Source organism: Protopterus annectens, chromosome 4.part0 (assembly GCF_019279795.1).
Source record: "Protopterus annectens isolate FY-2018-M chromosome 4.part0, PAN1.0, whole genome shotgun sequence".
Taxonomy (NCBI): Eukaryota; Metazoa; Chordata; order Ceratodontiformes; family Protopteridae; genus Protopterus; species Protopterus annectens.
This window is the reverse complement of record NC_056733.1, coordinates 849,336,712-849,357,528: the sequence shown is the minus strand read 5'-3', so window position 1 is coordinate 849,357,528 and position 20,817 is coordinate 849,336,712. Positions and strand designations below refer to the sequence as shown.

General features: G+C 39.8%; 1 protein-coding gene across 7 annotated transcripts in view; it reads right to left on the bottom strand.

Moving 5' to 3' along the window:
* ARHGAP44 (Rho GTPase activating protein 44) overlaps window positions 1-20,817 on the bottom strand; it is a 1,795,121-nt gene that overhangs the window by 423,968 nt on the left and 1,350,336 nt on the right. For all 7 annotated transcript variants that reach the window (XM_044068802.1, XM_044068796.1, XM_044068800.1 and 4 more), the window contains one exon: window positions 18,467-18,558. In XM_044068802.1, coding sequence (XP_043924737.1) covers window positions 18,467-18,558 — 92 coding nt within the window. The remainder of the gene's footprint in view (window positions 1-18,466; window positions 18,559-20,817) is intronic.

Sequence of the window (20,817 nt, the reverse complement as noted above, 5' to 3'; positions counted from 1 at the left end):
CCAGTAGGGCAACTGGAAGGATACCTGGAGTGAACTTTCTATTACCCATCCACTCGTCAAGATTTCTCTTGAAGAGGGCCAGTGAGGTGCTCTGCTTGACATGAATGGGAATCTTATTCCAGAGTATGGGCAGTCTTTGGGAGATGAACCTGTCCCTCCAGCATGTTCTGTTAATTGCGGTAATGAGGTTGTGACCTCTGGAGTGTGTGGCATGGGGGGATTGGGATTTCTTTAGGTGTAGCATTTCAAGTAGGGCTTGGTCGGATATGGCTTTGTAAGTCAAGCAGAGAACACCTCTAAGCAGATGGTAAGAGACTGAGAACAGCTGAAGTTTCTTGAGTCTGTCCATGTAGGACATCTGTTTAAGGCATAGCATCCTTTTTGTGAGGTACTTTTGTGGGCTTTCCAGCTGTTGTAGGTGTCTAGTCAGGAACATGCCAAACGGGGCATTATATTCGATGAGTGGTCTAATGAGGGATGAGTAGAGAGGGATGATGACCTCTTTCTTCCTGGATGCAAAATTTTGGTTATAAAATGTGCCATGTAGAAGGACTTTCCAACCACAGTGGCAATGTGGTGGTCGAAAGTGAAGTGGCTGTCGACCTGTGTGCCCAGATCTCTTATGGACCCTTCAGTGTTCAGTGGACTCCCATCAAAGTGGTAATTCATGGGAACTGAGTTTTTTCCAAAGGGGATGATAATGCAATTTTTGTGTTAAGCTTCAGGTCATGGTTCAAACACCAGTCATTGGTCTCAGAGAGGCCCTTTTGTAGGATGTCTGCATCACTTGGGGAGTTGATAATGACTCCTAGCTTGCAGTCATCAGTGAACTTCGTCAGCCAAAGTCCTTCTGTGTTGGTCTGGACTTCTGAGAAGTAGATGCCAAACAGGAGAATATCCAGGACAGAGCCCTGTGAGACTCCACTTGTGACTGGTTGACAGTCTGACTTGGAATCTGCAACTTTCACTCTGTGGGTCCTGTCTGTGAGCCAATTTGCAACCCACCTAGTAATGTAAGGATTGATGCCTAGTTTGGTGAGTTTATCAATGATACCTGAGTGTGGAATGGTATCAAAGGCCTTGGCCAGGTCGAGGAAGGGTGTATGCACTGCCTTACTCTTATCCACAGCCTTGGTGACTGCCTCGAAGAAGTCAACAAGGTTCAGCAGGCAGAATCACCCCTTGACAAAGCCAAACTGTGTGGGGTCAAGAGTTTGGAGATTGCCTATATCTTTGTTAAGCAGGTCCATGAGGATGAACTCCACAGCTTTGCATACCAGACTCATGAGGCTAATGGGGTGATAGTTCCCAGGGTCTGTAGTTGCTCCCCCTATTTGGAGTGGAATGACTGTAGCAGTACGCCATTTGTTGGGGACATAGCCTGAGGTCAGACTGTGATTGGACAGGGCACACAGATGTGGTGCCAGTTCATTTTGTAGCTCATGTAGGACACAGCCAGGGATATTATCAGGTCCCATGGACACTGTATTCTTGGCTTTGGACAATGCAGCTTTTGCCTGTGCTGCAGAAATGGTGGTTATCAGGCTTTCTTCTGGTACTGTGATAGGACCCTTGTGGGGAGAGGGGTAAAGATGGCACTGAATCTGTCAGCCAGTATGTTGGCCATATCTGTTGGCTCAGTATAGGAGGTGCCATTGTGCAATAACTCAGAACAAATCTAGGTATTGCCTTTGAGGTTTTTGATATATCTACAGAAGGCTTTGTGGTTGCTTTTGATGTCAGCCACAATTTTGCCTTCGTAGCTGGCTTTAGAGGATTTGATAAGGGATCTCAGCTTTTCATTGAGACAGATAAGGGAGGTTTTCAGTCTTGTAACTTCATTTTTTTCTGCAACAGTTTCATCCTTCTGTTGTAGAGTTTATTTATTGCTGGGGTGAACCAGATTGGCTTCCTTTTTTGGAGGAGAGCATCTTAGTTCTGTTTGGTATGGGAAGGTCCATGCATTTGTGTACATGCTCCTACAGTGCACTGGTGTATGATTCAGAAGTCATGCATCTATTTTCCATTAGCATGGGTGCCAGGAAGTTAGCCACCTCTGTTTTTAGGAGCCCAAAGTCGGCTTTAGAGAAGTTTTTCAGGGTGGTCACCTTAGCGGGGGGTGTAGGGGAGATGGAGATTTCCATGGTGATCAGTTTGTGGTCAGATTTAACCAGGGAGGAATTGACTATAGGTGTGGAGCAACAGTCTCTCATGTTGCTGATAACCAGGTGGAGGATGTTGCTTCCTCTAGTGGGGGTCAGAATGAGCTGGTTCAGGGCACTGGAACTGATAAATTCCAGAAAGCGTTGGGCCTGTATATTGGTATTTGAATAGTTTTCCCAGTTGATTAAAGGGTAGTTGAAGTCACCCATTATGACAGTATTGGGTTGGACCTTGATAGATTACAGGGTGCTTAGAAACTTGGAGTGAGAGTCTAGGGATATGTTTGGGGTTCTGTAGCAGGCTATGACTTGTATCACCATCTTACCCAGTGTTAGTTACGCCACAGGTATCTCGGATGCATTATGCTGGGCCACCAGCCTAGAGGTGTGCATATTGTTCTGTGACAGTCATTTTGAGGGGTGTACTAACATGAATGTAATAAAAAATAAGATCATTGGGAACCAACATTCAATAGTATTGTTTTCACTGTTTGTCAATCATTATTTTGTAGAACTCAAAGGTAGAAGTAATAGTGAATTGAATATATCAAATTATGTACACGTTTTCACTATCATTTGGTACACTGTTAAGTTGTGAAATAACATACAACAAAATCTTAGTTTTTGACAAACACTATTTTGCAATGTGTGATAATCACAAGGTGTAATCAGACATAAACAAGAGGGATACTTCACTTTTTAACCATTTGTGAATATTGTTTTGTGGACTCTACAACCAACATGCTAGACCATGATCTTGACTGCTTGACAAGCAGTATTTGTGATATGACAATGACAATTTATACGCTAGTGGAATATTTCACTTCATTCTTCATGCTTCCAGATATCATTTGGTGTACAACATAGTCTGGATCCCTTGATAAGTGATATTCTGTGATACCTGCCATGAGAGATAGTACAGTACATGACTCAGAGGGTATAGCAATTGAACTGTGCTAATATACTTGTTAAAAAGACAAACAACCCATGCACGTCTGCGTATACCCCTTAAACTAAGCCTACCATTTCAAAACTTGTCAGATACATGTGGGAAGCATAGCTAGGCCCCATGGGATTGTTAGCCTAGTAATCACCTATGAACCAAAGACAACAACATCGTCTTGACTGTGTGACAGGTGAGGAGTAAAATAGCATGTATGAGCTGTCTTAACTGAACAGACATAAAGTAATGATAGCACTCACAGTTAGACAGCAGATGATAGTAATAATGTATTTGATGAACTCAATGTGCAATATCCAACAGAGTTCTGCTTCTGTGTCACTAAAGTGCCAAGCTCTTCAGTATAACACTTTCTCTTATAGTGCACAAACTACAGGGAATAACCACACTGTGAATGGGATTTACATGATGAATATATAACAAAGTACAGTTGTGTAAAATCTTACTGTAACAGTAGATGTCCTTCCCTTAACTATTGCAGTACTCTTATTTGAAATTCCTTACCTAGCGCAGCCCAATGTCCAGTCAGTATACCAAAGCCTTAGGTTGCAAGCCATACATCACACATGTGCTCCTCGCATAGTGTAGAGCATAAAGGTGATGTCTGACTGCACCATCCTCAGAACAGAAAGCCCCAGTAGGAACACCAGTCCAAGGAAAACCAAGAGGTAACCAGTGCATCCAGAAGAGATGTACCTGGGGAGGATGGGGGGGTGGTAATACTGCAACAGTGAAGGAAAGGACATCTACCATTATTGTAAGATTTTACACAACTGTACTATGTCCTTCTGTTTCACTGTTGCGGTATTCTTTACATTAGGGAGAGTGCCAAAACTCAGAAATAACTTGGGAGGAAGGACCAGCACAGCCCTTTAGGAAACCACAAGGGATGGCCCTAGCAAAACCAGCTCTAGCTCTGGAGATTCCATCCAACTTGTAGTGCTTGGTAAATGTATGCACAGAAGTCCAGGTAGCTGCCTGAAGAATAGAGTTAGTATTCAAACCCTTGAAAAAAGCAGAAAAAGCCACAGCTCTAGTAGAGTGAGCCTTAACAGAATAAGGAAGGCTCTTACCATGAAAGGAATAACAAAAAGAAATAGTTTTTGAGATCCAAGAAGAAATAGTTTGCTTGGATACAGCTAATCCTGGGGACCTGGGATGAAAAGAACAAACAGCTGATCAGATTTTCTAATAGACTTAATTTACCCAAATAAAATCTGAGTTGTCTATGCACATCCCAAGCATGCACCACCCTCTCAATGGCAGACTGCAGAGAGGGGAAAAAGTAGGCAAATGAATAGATGGATTAAGAGGCAACTCATTAACTTCCTTGGGCATAAAAAAAGGATTAGTACACAAGGACTCCCTGTCTTTATGAAACACCAAAAGAAACGGGAAAAGCCATTAGGGCTTGAAGCTCAGACACCCATCTGGCAGAAGTAAGGGCCAACAAAAGAATGGTCTTCCAGGAGCAATGTTGCAAGGAAGCTGAAGAAGCAGGCTCAAAAAGAGCCTGACTCAATTTTTCCAAAACAAAATTAAGATCCCAGTGAAGAGGAACAGGCTTTCTGGGAGGTCTAATATGAAGGATGCCTTTAAGGAATTGTTTAGCTTAAATCTAGACGTTAAAGAAGGAGATAAAGGCAGACATGCAGAGGCAACTGATAAGTGGGCCTTAACAGAAGAATAAGCCAACCCAGCATTGAGCAACTCACAAATAAGAAAGAACTAAAGGAACATCCACAGAAAGTGGATCCAGTTTATGAGAGACAACAAACAGAAAACCTCTTCCATTTGGATAAGTAGGATTTCCTGGTATTGTTTTGCCTGGCCTCCTGCAGGACCTGAAGCACATCCTCAGAAAAAAAGGTGTCTATGTGGAATCAAAATCCTATTACCCACAGTGTCAGGTGAAAAGTGGGCAGGTGGAGATGGATTAGAGATCCCTTTTCTTGTGCAAGTAGGTCCACCCTTAGCCAAAAGGGAGTTACCAACAAGATTTTTTGAGCGTCCTGTTAAATTTTTAACAGGACTTTTAGAATGAGAGACAGGGGAGGGAAGGTGTAAAGAAACATCCCCTTCCAAGAAAAAAAGAGGGCATCCACCTTTCACACCAGAGGACCTGTGACTCTGGCACAAAAACAGAGGAAGTTGTCTGTTCAGAGGGGAGGCAAATAGATCTATTTGAGGAGTACCCCACTGGTGGACAGTGTCCAAAAACACATCTTTGTGAAGCATCCATTCATGGGATTGATTTAAAGATCTTCTCAGAGTGTCTGCCACAATGTTTTGACCTGAAGGAATGTAAACTACCTGAAGATTCACTCAACACTAGGAGTGCCACCCGGTAAAGTAAGATCTTGTCCCCCCTCACCACCCGTTTTTTTATTTACCACATTGCTGTGGTATTGTCTGTAAACACCTTGAGAGGTCTTGAGGAAAAAAAAGAGGATGAAAAGCCTGAAGAGCCAGCAGAAGGGTTCTCATATATTTGACACTGATGTGCTCCTTCTGTTGAAGAGGAAACCAGACACTCTGCACCTTTAGGGAGCTAAAAGCTGCTCCCCACCCCATGTCTGAAGTGTCTGTGAACAGTTCCTGAGAGGGAAGAGAGGCATGAAAAGGGAGCCCTGGGTTTACAGACAACTGCTGGATCCACCAGTGAAATTCCTTCTTGAGATAAGATAGAAGAACTACAAACTCTAGAAGATATGCATGTTGAAGCCAAACTGACTTCAGGGACCACTGAAACTTTATCATGTCGAGTTTGGCCAGAGGGAGCATAGGGCTGGTGGATGCCAAGAAACCCAGAGCTCTCAGAAAATCTCTGGCTGTAACGGAGGCCAGACAGAGAAGAGTTTGAAAGAAGGAAATGAGAGTTAAGGCTTTGGGAGGAGGTAGGGATGCCAACATAGGCACAGTCTGTATCCTGCAACCCAGAAAAACATGGTCCTGAGAAGGAGTCATAGAAGACATCTTGAAGTTTATTGTAAGCCACAGGCTCTGAAGAAGAGGGATGGAAAAATGGAGATTTTGAAACAGGATCTCTGGAGAGGATGCCTGAAACAGCAGGTTGTTCAAGTAGGGAAACACTTGGCCCCCCTGAAGCCTGCAAAAAGCAATGACAGGAGTGAGGCATTTGGTGAATACCTTTGGGGCAGTAGAAAGGCCAAAGGGCAAAGCAGAGAACTGAAAATGCCTGGGAGCAACAGATAAATACAAAAACGTCCTGAAAAGGGGATGGATCAGAATATGGAGATAAGCATTCTTATGATTCAGAGACACCATGTAAGCCTGAATAAGCAAAAGAGAGTCTGAAGGGAAACATCTGAAAACTTGGCACCTTCAGAAAAGGTTCATAGGTTAGTGCTAGGCTAACTGCCGTTGTGAGTCATTTGAAGCCTAGCTATTTCCCCCATGTGAGAATCAAACCCTGTACCTTGTCTTTATAGGGTAAACACCTTAACCATTATGCCACCCCTCCCTAAAAGTGTTTAGATGAGACAGGAATAGAATTGGTCTCCTAGTAGTCTGTTTTCTGAGAAACATCTTGGAGTAAAATCCCATCCCCCTTTGGTACACAGTCACCTCTTGAAAAGTGCCCTGAGTCAAAAGGTCTCAAAGCACCTCTAGGAAAAAAGGGAGTTGTAACCGAGGAGGCTGAAGAATGTCCATAAAAGGGGGAAGGGATTTCCACACCATGAAATACCCTTGGTGAATAATAGACAGAATCAATGAATTCTGAGTAATCTGTAGCCAAATACGAAGAGAGAGAGGTGAAGAAAAAGAGGAACATGGCAGGGAAGAAACAGACAGTCAGATAGCACCTAATTTATCTGGAAAGGGAGACTTCTGAGTCCCTGAAGTCTGAGTAGCTTTGGTAGGAGAAACCTGCTTGCTACCTTTTTTGCCCTTAGGAAGACAGCAAGATTACTTATGAACAAAGGCTGGCTTATTGGGTATTTATCTGAAATTTAGGAACAGGAGAAACAAACACATGTTTGAGTTCCTGTAAAGCCTTCCCCTTATCCTGAAAGGAGTTAAACAAATCAGCAGCTTCCCCAAACAAGTGTTTATTATCAAGAGTGGCATCCATCAACTTAGCCTTAATATCATCAAGCAATAGCTAAAGCCGAAGCCAAGAATATCTCTTCATCACTGACCCGAAAGCAGCAGCCCTAGAGGAAGCATCTGCTGCATCATAACTGCACTTGATGGAATGGTGAACCACCTGGGAGGAAGTCCCTAACAGGGAAACAGCAGATGTTCTACCCTCAGAATCTGGAAGATCAGAAATAATGTGACAAGTCTGGGATAGGACAGCCAACAAATACCTGGACATATGGGTCTGATAATTAACAGCCCTAAAAGCCATAAGTAGCTGAGGTATAAACCTTCTTACCTAGCCTTTCCATGGTTCTGCTGTCTTTATCAAAAGCCAGTAACTTGCGTGAAGGAAGTAATTTAGAGGGCTTGTCAGAAGCTACAGACACCACTAAGAGGTCAGCAGCAGGACACGTACAAAAACTTACAGTCCTCAGGCACCTTATAAGCTTTAGAGGCATTGGACAATGCATCCAACAAATCAGCCAAAACAGCAGAAGGTTTAGGAGATTCCATCTGCAGCAGCTCATTGTATCTCTTATGGATCTCAGAGACCCAAGGACAATCCCATTTAAAAAAGACTCCATAATCCTGGAGATTGTGTCCCCAAAAGAAATCTCTTCAAAGGGAGTATCAGGACTGGTAGAGTCCTCTTCCTCTGACCCATAGTCCAAAGGAGAAGGAATATGGGAAGAGTAAGGAAGGGATTCCTGACTAGAATTCAACTCCTTCTCAGAGAAATCTTGTTCCCTAGGTCTTTTAAGTGCAATAGAGGACAACGGGGGAGCTGGAACAGAAATACCCTGAGGAGGTTTTAATGCCACCAGAGCATTAAACAAACCCCGAAAGTCTGCCACTCACTCTGTGGATTCTTAGGGGCAGGCGAAACATGTTTAGTTTTTTGTAAATGTTAATCGGTGGTTGCTCAGAACGGGCGCCAAGCAGGCATAGACAATATATGAAATAAGTCTATTCAGACCAAGTAGTTCAGCAAGAAACTTGTTGTTCAAATAGGGTTCAACAAGAAACTTGTTGTTCAATAGAGTTCAGCAAGAAAGTTGTTGTTCAAATTGCTGAACTACTTGGATTGATTCCTAGAATATAGGCACTATTGCAGCCAAATCCATTGGTGAAGATGGAAAAATCCTGTCTACAGCCAGGCAGTTTATGTTTCATTATCAGTTTGGCCATCTATTGGTACTAGCATGGGGAGAATGAGGGGGCTGAATCCACTCATCTCTCTCAAGGGGAGGGGTGTGGTGCTAGTCATTTCCCAAGTGGAGACTGGAGAAATGTGCACAAGTGCATGGTTTGGCGAGTCAGCATTGTCTTCAGGGAAGGCTGCTTGCATAAGTGAGCAGCAATCCATCACTACATCCACTGCATGTTTTGTAGTTTCAGCACCTGCATGGCATGTGCAGAGAGTTACAACCTGAGCAAAAGTCCCAGTCTACTGCGAATGACAGCAAAGATCGCAGGACCAGTCTCTTGCCCCAGTGGATCTTTGATAGAGATGCATTTATAGTCTATCACTTTAAAATGCACCAAAGTGCATTGCTAGCATGCTTACTTTGCATGTTTTTCTGACATCATTTGGTGTAGTTATGTTCACAGAAAAACAGCACACACCATTTCAAATGATTGCACTATGTGTAAAACAGACCAGACAGAGACAAGAAACTAATTAGTGGAGCTGAGTGATTATGTGGAAGCAGCACACAAAACACATGATATATGCCAATATGTGCCAAACACAGAGTAGTTTTAAGGGCTGCTTTTCATATCTTTACTGAATGTGCTTTCCTACCTGGAAGATCTTTCAAATTTAGAAGCAGGAAGAAAGTACTATTGTGTAAGTAAACTCACCATAACAGCAGATGTTCACTGTTGCAGTGGCCTAACTTATATGGATCCTTCTCATTGTGACCATCTAGCTTTTCAAAGTGTCAGGGTGCCTTCCAAATGCTCCAGCTGTCAACAGTTTGAGAGAAGCCCCATATAATGACAGTTGGAGAACAAATTATCTCAAAACATTTTTTGCCTATGAAGGGAGGCAAGAACCCTGAAAGAACAGTAATAGAAAATAATTCAATAGTAAAAAATTATACAAAAGAGTGTACACATCCTCATTCTGGCAAAACAAAAGAAAAATAGCCAAAATAAGAGGGCTAGGGAAAGTGGAGAGGCTACTGCAACAGTAATCTTTTAGAACATCTGCTTTACTATTGCTGCAGTGGTCTAAGCTATTTTGGTAGATTTCTAATGGTCGCCTCACAGTAAGAGGTTCTCCCGTTCAAATCTTGGCTGGAGCGCCTTCTGTGTGGAGTCTGCATGTCCTCCCCATGGTCAAGTAATGTCTAAAGAAATGCAGGTAGGTGCGTGTGTGAACGGGTGTTCTTTCTTTGAAGGTTGGATATCGGGCTGGCAACTCGGCACCGTAAAAATCCACTGCCAATCATAAGCAGACCGGAGTTCCACTGTGGCGACCCCTAACCGGGAAAAGCCAAAAGAAGAAAACTCAAAAAAAAATGAAGGCCAATAATTTCAGACTGAAAAATCCCCTGGAGGATAGAAATAGTGAAGCCTGTTCTGTACATTGCAAACATGTCCAGTTTGTAAAAGTATGTACAGAGGACCAACTTGCTGCCTCTAGAATACTTCTAGAGTTCACCACTTTCCAGAAAGGCACTAAAGAATTCAAAAGCCTTTGTGGACTGTAAGTGGGTTGTTATGGTGAATACAACAAAACACAATGGCATAAGACAACCACCTGTAAGTAGTCTACTTTGACAGTGGTTATCCATTCATCTTACCTTCACAGGAGACAAATGGCTGATCAGCTTTCCTGAAAGCCTGGTTCTTGTCTAGGTAGTATTTAGGTGCCTGTGGGTATCTAGTGTGTGATGAACCTTTTTCTCCCTTATTCTTTGGTTTAAGAAAGAAGAGAGAGAGAGAGAGAGAGAGATGAATAGTCTGGCTTAAAGTAAATGTTGAGACTACATTAGGCATAAAAGAAGAGTGAGTTTTGAAAGAAACCCAGCCCTTATGAAAATGTTAACTCAGCATCAGCACTTGTAATTCAGATACTTTCCTAACAGATGTCAGAAAAAAAAAACAAATAAAGTATTCTTCCGCATTAAAAACCTCAGTTCACCCAAATGAGCTGGTTCAAACTGAGAACAAGTGAGTTTTCCAAGTACAAAGTTTAGAACCCAAGGAATAACCATCTGTTTCCTAGGTGGACGGATATGCAAACACCCCATTCAAAACCTGTTTAACTTGAGTTTGGTTAGAAAGTGGGTGGGGAATCAAAGGGTGTACAAGCAGAAATAGCTAACAAATGTCCCTTGATAGAGGAATAAGATAAACTAAAGGACAATAACTCTCACAATCAGGAACCAGAGACAGCTGGCCTGATGAGGAACCTGATTCCTACACTAGCTCCAACTAGAAAAATGTTTCCACTTGGTGCCTAACAAGTATCAAAACTCTGTTATCCAGGAAGGTAGTTGAAGAGGTTTCAGACTGGGTTGTATCAAACAAGCTTTGTCTCATGTGGGTAAATTCAGTCTGTGGAAAAGTCTGTGGTAATTTCCCTTAGCCAGACTGAAAAGAAAGGAGAACCACTGTTGCCTGGGCCAAATGGAAGTCACTACCACAATTTATGGAGATTCCTTCTAAATCTTCAGAAGAACCATGGATTTAGTGAAAAGGGTAGAGAGGCATAGAGGACCATTCCCATCCAAGGAAATAACAAAACATTTGTTTTCCTAGCCTGTTTGCAAGTCTTGGAGCAGAATTCTCTTTGTTGTCTGTTCTGAAAGGAGGCAACTGTATGTATGCAAGGTAATCCTCACATCTGGAGCAATTTGAGGAAGACCAGGGATGAACCTTCGATTCATGGGGGGGGGCTCTGTCCTGGTCCTGCTGAGATTATCTGCAATTACGTTTTGGTCTGACAGAATGCATGAAGCCTGAAAAGTCAAACTGAGCTAAGCTGCTATCTCTCACACTATCAGGCCTGTAAAGAGGAAAATATCTGGAACATCCTTGTTTTTTTATGTATCACATTACAGTGGTGTAGCCTGTGTAAATTTGTAGAAGTACTAATGATCAGAGACGATTTAAGGCTTTCAAAGCATTTATGACATTTATGTGCTTCTGGTGCTTCTGTCTTGAGAATTCTGTAGAGTTTGCACTTCTACCCCATTGGTAACCACCACCAGTGCCATGTCTGACACACCTGTAGTAACAGACTGTAGGGGTCACCAGGGAGAATGGGAGACCTAGATTGAAAGTGATCTGGGGTACCCACCATAGAATCTCCCTCTACAAATCCCAGCACCGGGATCTAATAGGACAAAGGATGTAGATCCTGAATCCAAACAGATTCAAGATACCATTGTATTTTCCTCATGGGGAGCCTGGCCATTGGAAACATGAGAATCATCAATGCCATGCACATCACAATCCAGAGAAAGTCTCTTGCAGCCATGTGGTTTGATTGGAAAAACTCAGGAATAACTGTTGGAAAAGCTCAACATTGTCTGGGGGAATAAAGGCACTTCCTAGGACGGAATCTAACAGACAATCCAGGAACATACTTCTCAACCTCTTAGAGCAAGAAATCTGGACAAAGCCATAAGTAAAAATGGGACAAAGGCCAAAAATAGGGACAATATTGCTCTTACAAACTTTGAAAGTTGATAGAATAACAGGTTTTGCATTAGTGTGAATTTTGTGAAGGATATGAAGTCTGAAACTGAAATGTCTGTCATTATTTTCGAACTTCAATCTTTAATTATTTATCACTGTTTTGCCAGAAAACCACAATTTTATGGAAAATGGACAAAAAATATGAAGCTAAAATCTGGACAGTCTGTGGAAAATTGTACAGTTGAGAGGTATGCCCAGGAATACAATTCTGTGAGAAGGGATGAAGAGGTGGACTTCTAATAGTTGATTTGAAAACCTATACTGAATAGAAGATTCTGAATACTTGCTGAAGACCCTTAACAGCTTCAAAAGAGACTCCAAAGATTATGCAATCATCCAGGTATGGAAAATATGAATGCCTTGAAGTCTTCAATAAGCAAAGACTGGGGCTAGACATTTTGTTAATACCCTTGATACAGTGGAATGTCTAAAGGGTAAGACAAGAAACTGAAAACCGCAGCCAGACACAGCAAATCTTAAGAAACTCCTGATCTGTTCATCAAAGAGCATGTGACGATAAGCATCTTTTAAATCTAGCCTTACCATGAAAACTAGAGAAGCTACAAGGGAATGAAGGGATATTTTGTACTTCAAAATCTTGACAAAGATTTAGAAAGGAAAACTCCAGTAGTAAAGGCCTTCCAGGATCCTTCCTTTTCTGCTACCAGAAAAATCCCTGAATAAAAGCCTTTGCTTAGGTGGCAAGAAGGCACAGGTTGTATAACTCTCTGTGCTAGCATCTGGTGCAGAATGGGGGAAAGAGAGAGAGTGACTTGGTTCAATGGGCAGGAAGGAATCCCCTGGAAAGAAGAGAGGGATTCCCATCGTATCTCTCAATGAAACTCCAACTCCTGCTGGGATACATTTAAAACTCATCTGTCTGAAACTGTCTGGGGCCACAAAGGGAAATGAAGCCGAAGGAGCCTGAATAGGCAAATAGTCAAGATGATTGAGAGAGCTGGCCTTGATCTTTAGAGGCTTTTCCTTTCTTTTTAGATTCTCCCTGACATTGCTTTTTACATCTTGTTTGATGGCTCCTTGTTGCTTAAATTGCTTACTGAAAAACATGCAGAGTTTAAGAGGAAGAGGAAGGGGAAATTTATATTTGCTTTGAGAAAGGAGGGTTAAAAAATCTGGGTTTCCCCTTTCATCATATTTTTAACACCTCAGCTGCAGAAGAACCAAAAAGAACTACCTTATTTAAGGAAACAATGTAGCACAATGTAGCCTGCCATTTTTTTTACAGTGCTTCATTGTTTCTGGTGGACAACCATATAAGGAACTCAATTCTGACACACTTTTTGGGGGGATTATTCCTCATCTAAGGGAGAATTTAAAACTTCAATCATATCATCTTTAGGAAGGTTCTGAGAATGAAGCCAAGCCATCTCTTGAGGAAGAATTAGCAGCATCAGAAGCAGACTTCAAAACTTAGTAATATGAGAAGCAGATGTTCAAAAGGCATTTAAAGAATTTTTTTTACATAAGAAGAAACATTATCTTCTGCATTTTCCCTAAAGATAAAAGTAAGCACTTTAGCACATGAGCTTGACAGTTCAAAATGCTGAATATTAAAGTATTAGAAAAATACTACATTTTCTTCCTCAAATTACATAACCCTTTCCCATCCTTATTAAATGGAATGTGGTTATCAGCAACAAACTGTTAAGCAGAGGGAGTTTTAGATAATGAAATCACAGCTGGGCCTGCTTTAAAATTAGAAAACAAATGCTTATGACTCTAAGGTACTATGTACAACTTGTCAGACTTCCTAGTGACAGCAGGGCGACTATCAAGTATACTAGAAGTAGTGGGAAAAACATTCTCTATAACAGGCAACACAGAGGAGAAAGCTATAAATTTAAGGCTATCTGTCTGTAACAAATCATAACATATTTTCAGTACCACAGATATTTCATTCTGTTCCCGCTTAAAAAAAAAACTCTTTCATCTTAGATAAAGACCTAAAAAAGGAAAAATATTCAGAAGGAACATCTGAAACCATACTTTCTTCAGAATCAGACTGTTCAGTTTGAGAAGAAGTTTGTAAAGTACAACCATCACCCTATAATGCCTGTTTTTCTGACTGAAAATCCAGGACAGAAAGAAAAGGACCCGTTTTTCTTTAATTGCCTCAAAAAACAGAAGGCAAGCTAAAAAACACTAAATAGATCCTTAGTAAATCCCAGTAAATCTTCTCTTTCCATTGAAACAGAAACCAAAGACTGGAAGGTTTCTTTATTATTTTACTTTTCCTGGGAATTCCCATGGACAAAACTAAATTTCAGAAGGCATACAAATCCCAAATGTAGATTCTCTCAACTGGCTAAGTGAAGAACTCTCACCAACCCCTTTCCCTGAGACCAGCAAGAGTGATTCTCCCTTGTCCACCAAGGGCATCCCTTCAGCCATAGTCTTTTGTGGTAGTAATTGCTAAAATAAGGGGAATGGAGGAAAAAGATGGTCAGTCTGAATAACAATAAATGGCCACAGCAGAGTCACCCACAACAGGAGCCAACCTGGTACCTAAAGACCCTCTGACAACCTTCTTCTTGCATAAAGGAGAAGGAAAACCTATGGAGACTGACAGCTGCAGAACAGATAAGCTGAGAAAGACACCTCAAATTTGGATAACAGGTAAGGTATAAAACAATTGGTACTGAAGTAGGTAAACCACTGACAATCCGCTGTAAGCACAGTTTCCTGCCCCAAGCATACACAAATATGAAAAGCCTTTCTAAAATTTTAGTCAAAAACTAAAATGTTCTGCACAAAATGTTTACATAAACATTTACACATAATACTCCCTTAGAAGTGAAGTGGTGATACTAAAATAAATGTTTCTAACAAAACAGCATATTTCAGACAGAAAAAAAACCCACAGGTTTACCTTAGAAATATAGAGTGGAAGGTCTTCACAACAGGGAATTTATCTGCCCAGCCTTGAAGGATCTAATCCCTTGGGGCCTCTTGAAGCAAAAGTCTTCAGTAGCAAAAAATCTCTAAGGTAATTTGTACCCCAAACTGTCTTTATATGGAGCTGTTCTTGAGTTTATGACATTTGGAGCATGTGAAAGATGCCCTTAACTATTGTAAAGCTGGCTAGACAGGCAGGTAGGCTTAGTTTACTACAATCTCATGCTACCTTTGTCAGAATACTTGTCCATTAACAAATGGAAACTGGGATTTTACAAATCAACCATAGATTCTCAGGAAGAAATGAAATGGGAGCAACTTCATTAAAGTGAAACAAATTACCTCACTTATATTAATGACAACATTTTCTTAGCAATGGCACACCAGACTGGAGATATGCTGTGCTGTGTATGGGACAGCAAACAGAGTGCACTGACCATCTGAGCTACTATAGCCGTTTTTGTGTATTAATTCAAACGTACATAGATAGCTGTGCTGTACATAATATAAGGCTATAATCATGGGAAGCCAACATTAACCATTTTCAAATGATCATACTGCTATTTATAGTAAACCAGACAGTGATGGTAAACTACATAACAGCATAAACATGGGGAAGGAACATATATTGTGTTGTAATACACACTGCATGCTATGATCAGGAAGAAGCAACACACAGTATTTTAAATGATTTCAGAAACATGCAGTGCTGAGATCATATTAAATCACCATACAATATTTCCAAATGACTACACTTCCTTGACAATATATAAAAAGGGGCAAGAAACTAACTAGTGGAGTTGCATGATCATGATGAAGCAACACAAAATGCACATGGTGATGCTACCACATGCATGGAGCTGTAAGATTTTGGTTTGCATTTTGTAAACAGGTAGAAGCAACAGTGTTCTTAAATGATCATGGAAAAGAAACATCCTGCACTGCACTACTGCTACTTACCCACACACAGACGCATGCACATATGTACACGCACACACACACACACACACACACACACACACACACACACACACACACATGCGCACATATATGCACGCACGCACACACATGTACACGCACATCTGCACATATATGCACACACACACACACACACACACACACACACACACACACACACACACACACACACACACATGCAGCACACTGCAGGATATGTACGGTCACTACTATTAGCAGAAAAAATTTCCTGGCATCTGCACATCACTTTGATGATTTACTCATATGCATACTGGTATGCTTTACTCTTTGCTGATTTGTATACAGATTTGCTTTGATGTTACCCATTCCTGTTGTGGATCTTAATCTCTGCTTAAGGCCCTCTCCCATTCCCCAGAACTTATACACTACTATTTATCTATCTTTCAGAACCCTAGATGTGGACATTCTCCACTTCAGTGCTAGAAGCTTAAGATCTCCTATAAGTGCAGTTCACTTAATGCTTCCCCCGCAGCTAGTAGTCTGTGTATTGTATACATTGCCCACTAGTGTCATTCTGCTCCATTTTTAGCCTAAAAGTGAACCTGCTGATGATCTCTCCCTTTTTTGCTTCATAATCATCAATCTTTCATCATCAGTCATCAATCTTTTCTTCAGTTCCCTTTATCCTTTCTTAAGCGCTGTCACCCCACTACCCTAATGTGCCTTTGGTCACTTCCATAGGCTCTAAATCCAGATATCACCATACCATGGTCCCTATCCAATACTAACCATGTTTTCATGACACTTGCAATATCTGCACCTTTCTGTGCAAGGACATCACACGGATGATTTTCTGCTTTAATCTAGACTTTTGGTACTCATTACTAAAGTCTTTTAGATGCAGTTCATCTGTTACAAGCATCTTATTAATGGACTTTTATGGCAAGGGTACTGTATTCAATATGAAATCCTGAAAACCTTTAACTAGATGTTGATAAATAATGAAGAAATATTTTAATGTGAACTTAGTTTATACTGTTTGACTGTGAAAACGAAGGCAAGTTCAACTGAATGTGACCAATAGTATCAGATAGCCACAATAGCTGAAGATGGTTGCTATCAGTTTCACTTTTATGACTGGTTTAATACAGCCAGCATCTGTTCTGGTTTCACATGATGCCAACACTTGTTCATGTAGACAGGCAGCATCTGCCAAAACTAAACTGAACCCTATTAGCTGCATTGATGTGTAAAAGCTCATATCTTATAATTTCCTGTTACAGCGATCCTTAGAGAAGAAACATTCTCCCAATACATGTACACCAGCTAATGCATCAATATGTCTGTCCACTAATTTTCCTCTTTCAGCTCTGTAATTGTATAGCCATTTCATGCCACTTTTCTGCATTCTTCTTTTGTTCGTTAATCCCACTATCTTATATCAATCGCTGAGGTCTTTAAATCGTATCAGTTTTTATTATGCTAACTACTGTCCTAACAACACCTCCACATTCTTCAGCTTTGTATATCACCCTTTGCATCCAGTGCTACAATTTTGATTTACTTTTCTTACAGAGTTTTATTTGTAGTCCTCTACTTGCTACTGTATATTCTGATTGCTCTTGTTACTGTTGTTTGCTGGCTATTCCGCCTGTCCTGTCTTCTATGATGCAGTTCCCCAGTCATTTCATCCCACTCTCTGTTTCCTCTATATATTAGAATTAACTAGAATACCACATGGTGGGGTATAACGTGTAGGAAAAAAACATTCTGATTCAGTGTCTTGACAAATTAAGTTGTCATAACAGTTCTAAATAATCATATATTTAACAAACATGAATTTGGCTTTGCATGCTACATTCTATTTTCTTTCAATCGACATAAACCCAGACAACATTGATTTGTATTAGTGAGTGTCACTAACATACAGTATGAAGACTATGAAAGAAACTTCCATAAAAATGAATAAATTAGCACTTTTAAACAAATGTCACATCTTAAATTGTTCTGGATCAAGATATGGCTGTGGAAGACCTACGTTTCTTTAAGCATATAGGATTTTGTTTGAATAAACACTGAAAGTATGAACATATACATTTAAAATACAAAAACACCATTTGCAGTTATTAACCATGCTTTAATAGTTTCTATATAACAATTACAATAAAAAAGTTACTTGGAAGTAGTCAGAACCAACATTTATCTAGTGAGAATTTTTTTTATGAACTGGCCATGTGCAATCTGTTCTGAACAGGTATGAGTTTAAAAAATAATGTTTATCGCTATGAAGCATACTTCAGTACTTCTCATATAGCACCTTCACAAGTTCTGTCTCAAGTAGTGTAAGCAAAATGTTACTGCTAGAGGTGGTAGTAGGAATGTAATCAGCTGCATGGAGCAAAATGCCAATTTTTCGCTTTCTGTACTGTGGCATTTATAAAGCACTTTGCTCACAATGACAAAACTAGAAATCTATCATATTACTCCTGATGAATACCCAGAGAGAGAGAGAGAGAGAGAGAGAGAGAGACAGTTTTTTTTAAGCTAACACTCACATCATTAAGTACCTATAATACACCCCCTTTAGAATGTCTACCTCTTTGGGCTGACCATGTTGTCATACAATATACAGTGTAACACACAAGTAGTTCTAGAATGCTTGCAGTACCTCCTGGGAAGAACCAATCTGCATGCTGAATTATGGGCTCGATTATCCCCACGATCTGTAACGATACTGTTGTCATCATATCCGTGATGTTCCTAGAACAAACCATTCATTCAAATATTTTAGTTAGGCACTAGTTGTGAAGACATGGCTACAAGCAGTAGTATAAATAATACAATATTTTACATTTTAATGTGATATCAGATATCCAGACTAGTGAAGAGTTAAAAACATTTAAGCATGAAAGCGAAAAGGTGCAGATTGACTGACCAAAAAAATTGTGCATTCTATTGCTACCTGCAGAATTCATCTGCCTTCCAAACAATTAGCATACAAAACTCAAGAGAAGAATTTTAACTTTTCTTGAATTAATTTTATATTAAGTGTTTTGTTGTATAAAGTACTCAATAACAGAAAGGAAAACTAATGATTTTATATTACATTTTCAAAACCACTTAAGCTATATCCTAGACACAGGGGTGATGCGGTCACAAGGCTGTTTTACAGAGTTATTAGATGTTTGCAAATCATTTAATTGTAATTATTTAGTGAGCATTTTAGATTCACAAGTCACTGACAATTATACAGGAAAATGATGTGACAGCACATACTTTTTCCTGCTTTTAAATAACAGTGTGACTTTCTACTGCATGAGATATTTCTATCTTATATTTATCATGATGGAAGCAACTGAATTTCTAAATCATTCACATTTATTTATTTTTCTTGCTAAATTGATAAGTAAACTGGCTATATGCTATGACCAGGCAGGAAAATTAAATATAGATATTTATTATAATTAACAAATGATTTATAGCAGATCAGTACATCCTTAAAGAATATTATAAAAATATATCTAACCACATTTATTGACCACCTTCTTTACTTAAGTGATCTCATAATCTATCACAGTTGGTCAATGCCTTTCATATGCCATATTTAAGACAATGGACAACAATTTTTCCAGTTTTTATACATGACTTCATTGTATGCCATTAGAAATAAATATTGTATTATAAATAAATTCTTAACTGAAATCTTTTTTTAATAAAACCTGTTAGCATGTCTGTTAACAAATTTAACAAAGGGGATATGGAATTTGTTTTTATTTACATTTACATGTAACTGGAAAGTTATGTCAAACAGCAATCCAATTAATTCTATATTATGGTTTTCTCATGACAAGAGCTTTAATCTGTTTCTCTGTTTTGGCTCTCTTGACTGATGCTGTGTTTTGACTTGTCTGGCATTCATTTTTAATTACACGTGTTAACACAATACAGTGGTAGCAGCTGAATTGAGTATCTAATGACATACTCCATGGAGGGCATCTGATCAGCTGTCATCACCAGCTGTCATCACCACACTCCAAATTTAGTAAGTGGATGAATAATAACCATTGAGAAAGGGAAACAGGAAAATTAACAAGGGATACTAGATAGAAATACATGAATACTTTTGAACAAATCTAAAGCAACCTACTAATGCCTTTGTCAGGTTTTCTAACATCTGTGTTTCTAGTTAAGCACTGTAGGGATTGCTTATACTCCACTTAGGTTGTGGCTGTGGATAAAAATACAGAAAAATCTCAGCATGCTATATAGCAATAGATCTAAATATGCAAAGACTTCATCATTTTACTTCTCTTGTTAAGAAATAATGATAGAGCTAAAAAAGCAAACATACATCTTGTCATGTGATTCCGTAAATTAATTGTTTGATGTTTAGATTTTTTTTTTTTATTTATTTATGATTTGGTATTTCTGCATTACAATAATCCTAAAGGACCATTTGCAGACATTGCCCCAGTTACAAATGTACAGGTAGCAACAAAGTTGTTTGATAGTATAGTCAATACATTGTATTTACTATGATAATATAAACATTTTCTCAAGATAAAGACAAATAGAGCTATTATTTTAATTGCCACAGAGTTGTATGAAAGAAACAGCACAGTGTATTTATCAATAAAAACAGGGGTAAGACCAATGCAGCTGAGTACAGACGCAATATACTATCCACATGGAAAGCTGATGTTTCAATAGGTAAAGGTAGTAAGTAGGGACAGAGAACTAACTGTAGAGGAGTTGGGAAGAACATCATAATTTGTTTTAGGTCATTTTGTTAGGATTGGTAAAGAGAAATTTGTATGTGACTCTATTATACTGGCAGTGAATTCATTTTCATGTACAGCTGTAGTTGGCGTCAGTGGGTTACAGTGAAATAAGACTTGTTATTATACTGGCAGTAAATTCATTTTCATGTACAGCTGTAGTTGGCGTCAGTGGGTTACAGTGAAATAAGACTTGTTATTATACTGGCAGTGAATTCATTTTCATGTACAGCTGTAGTTG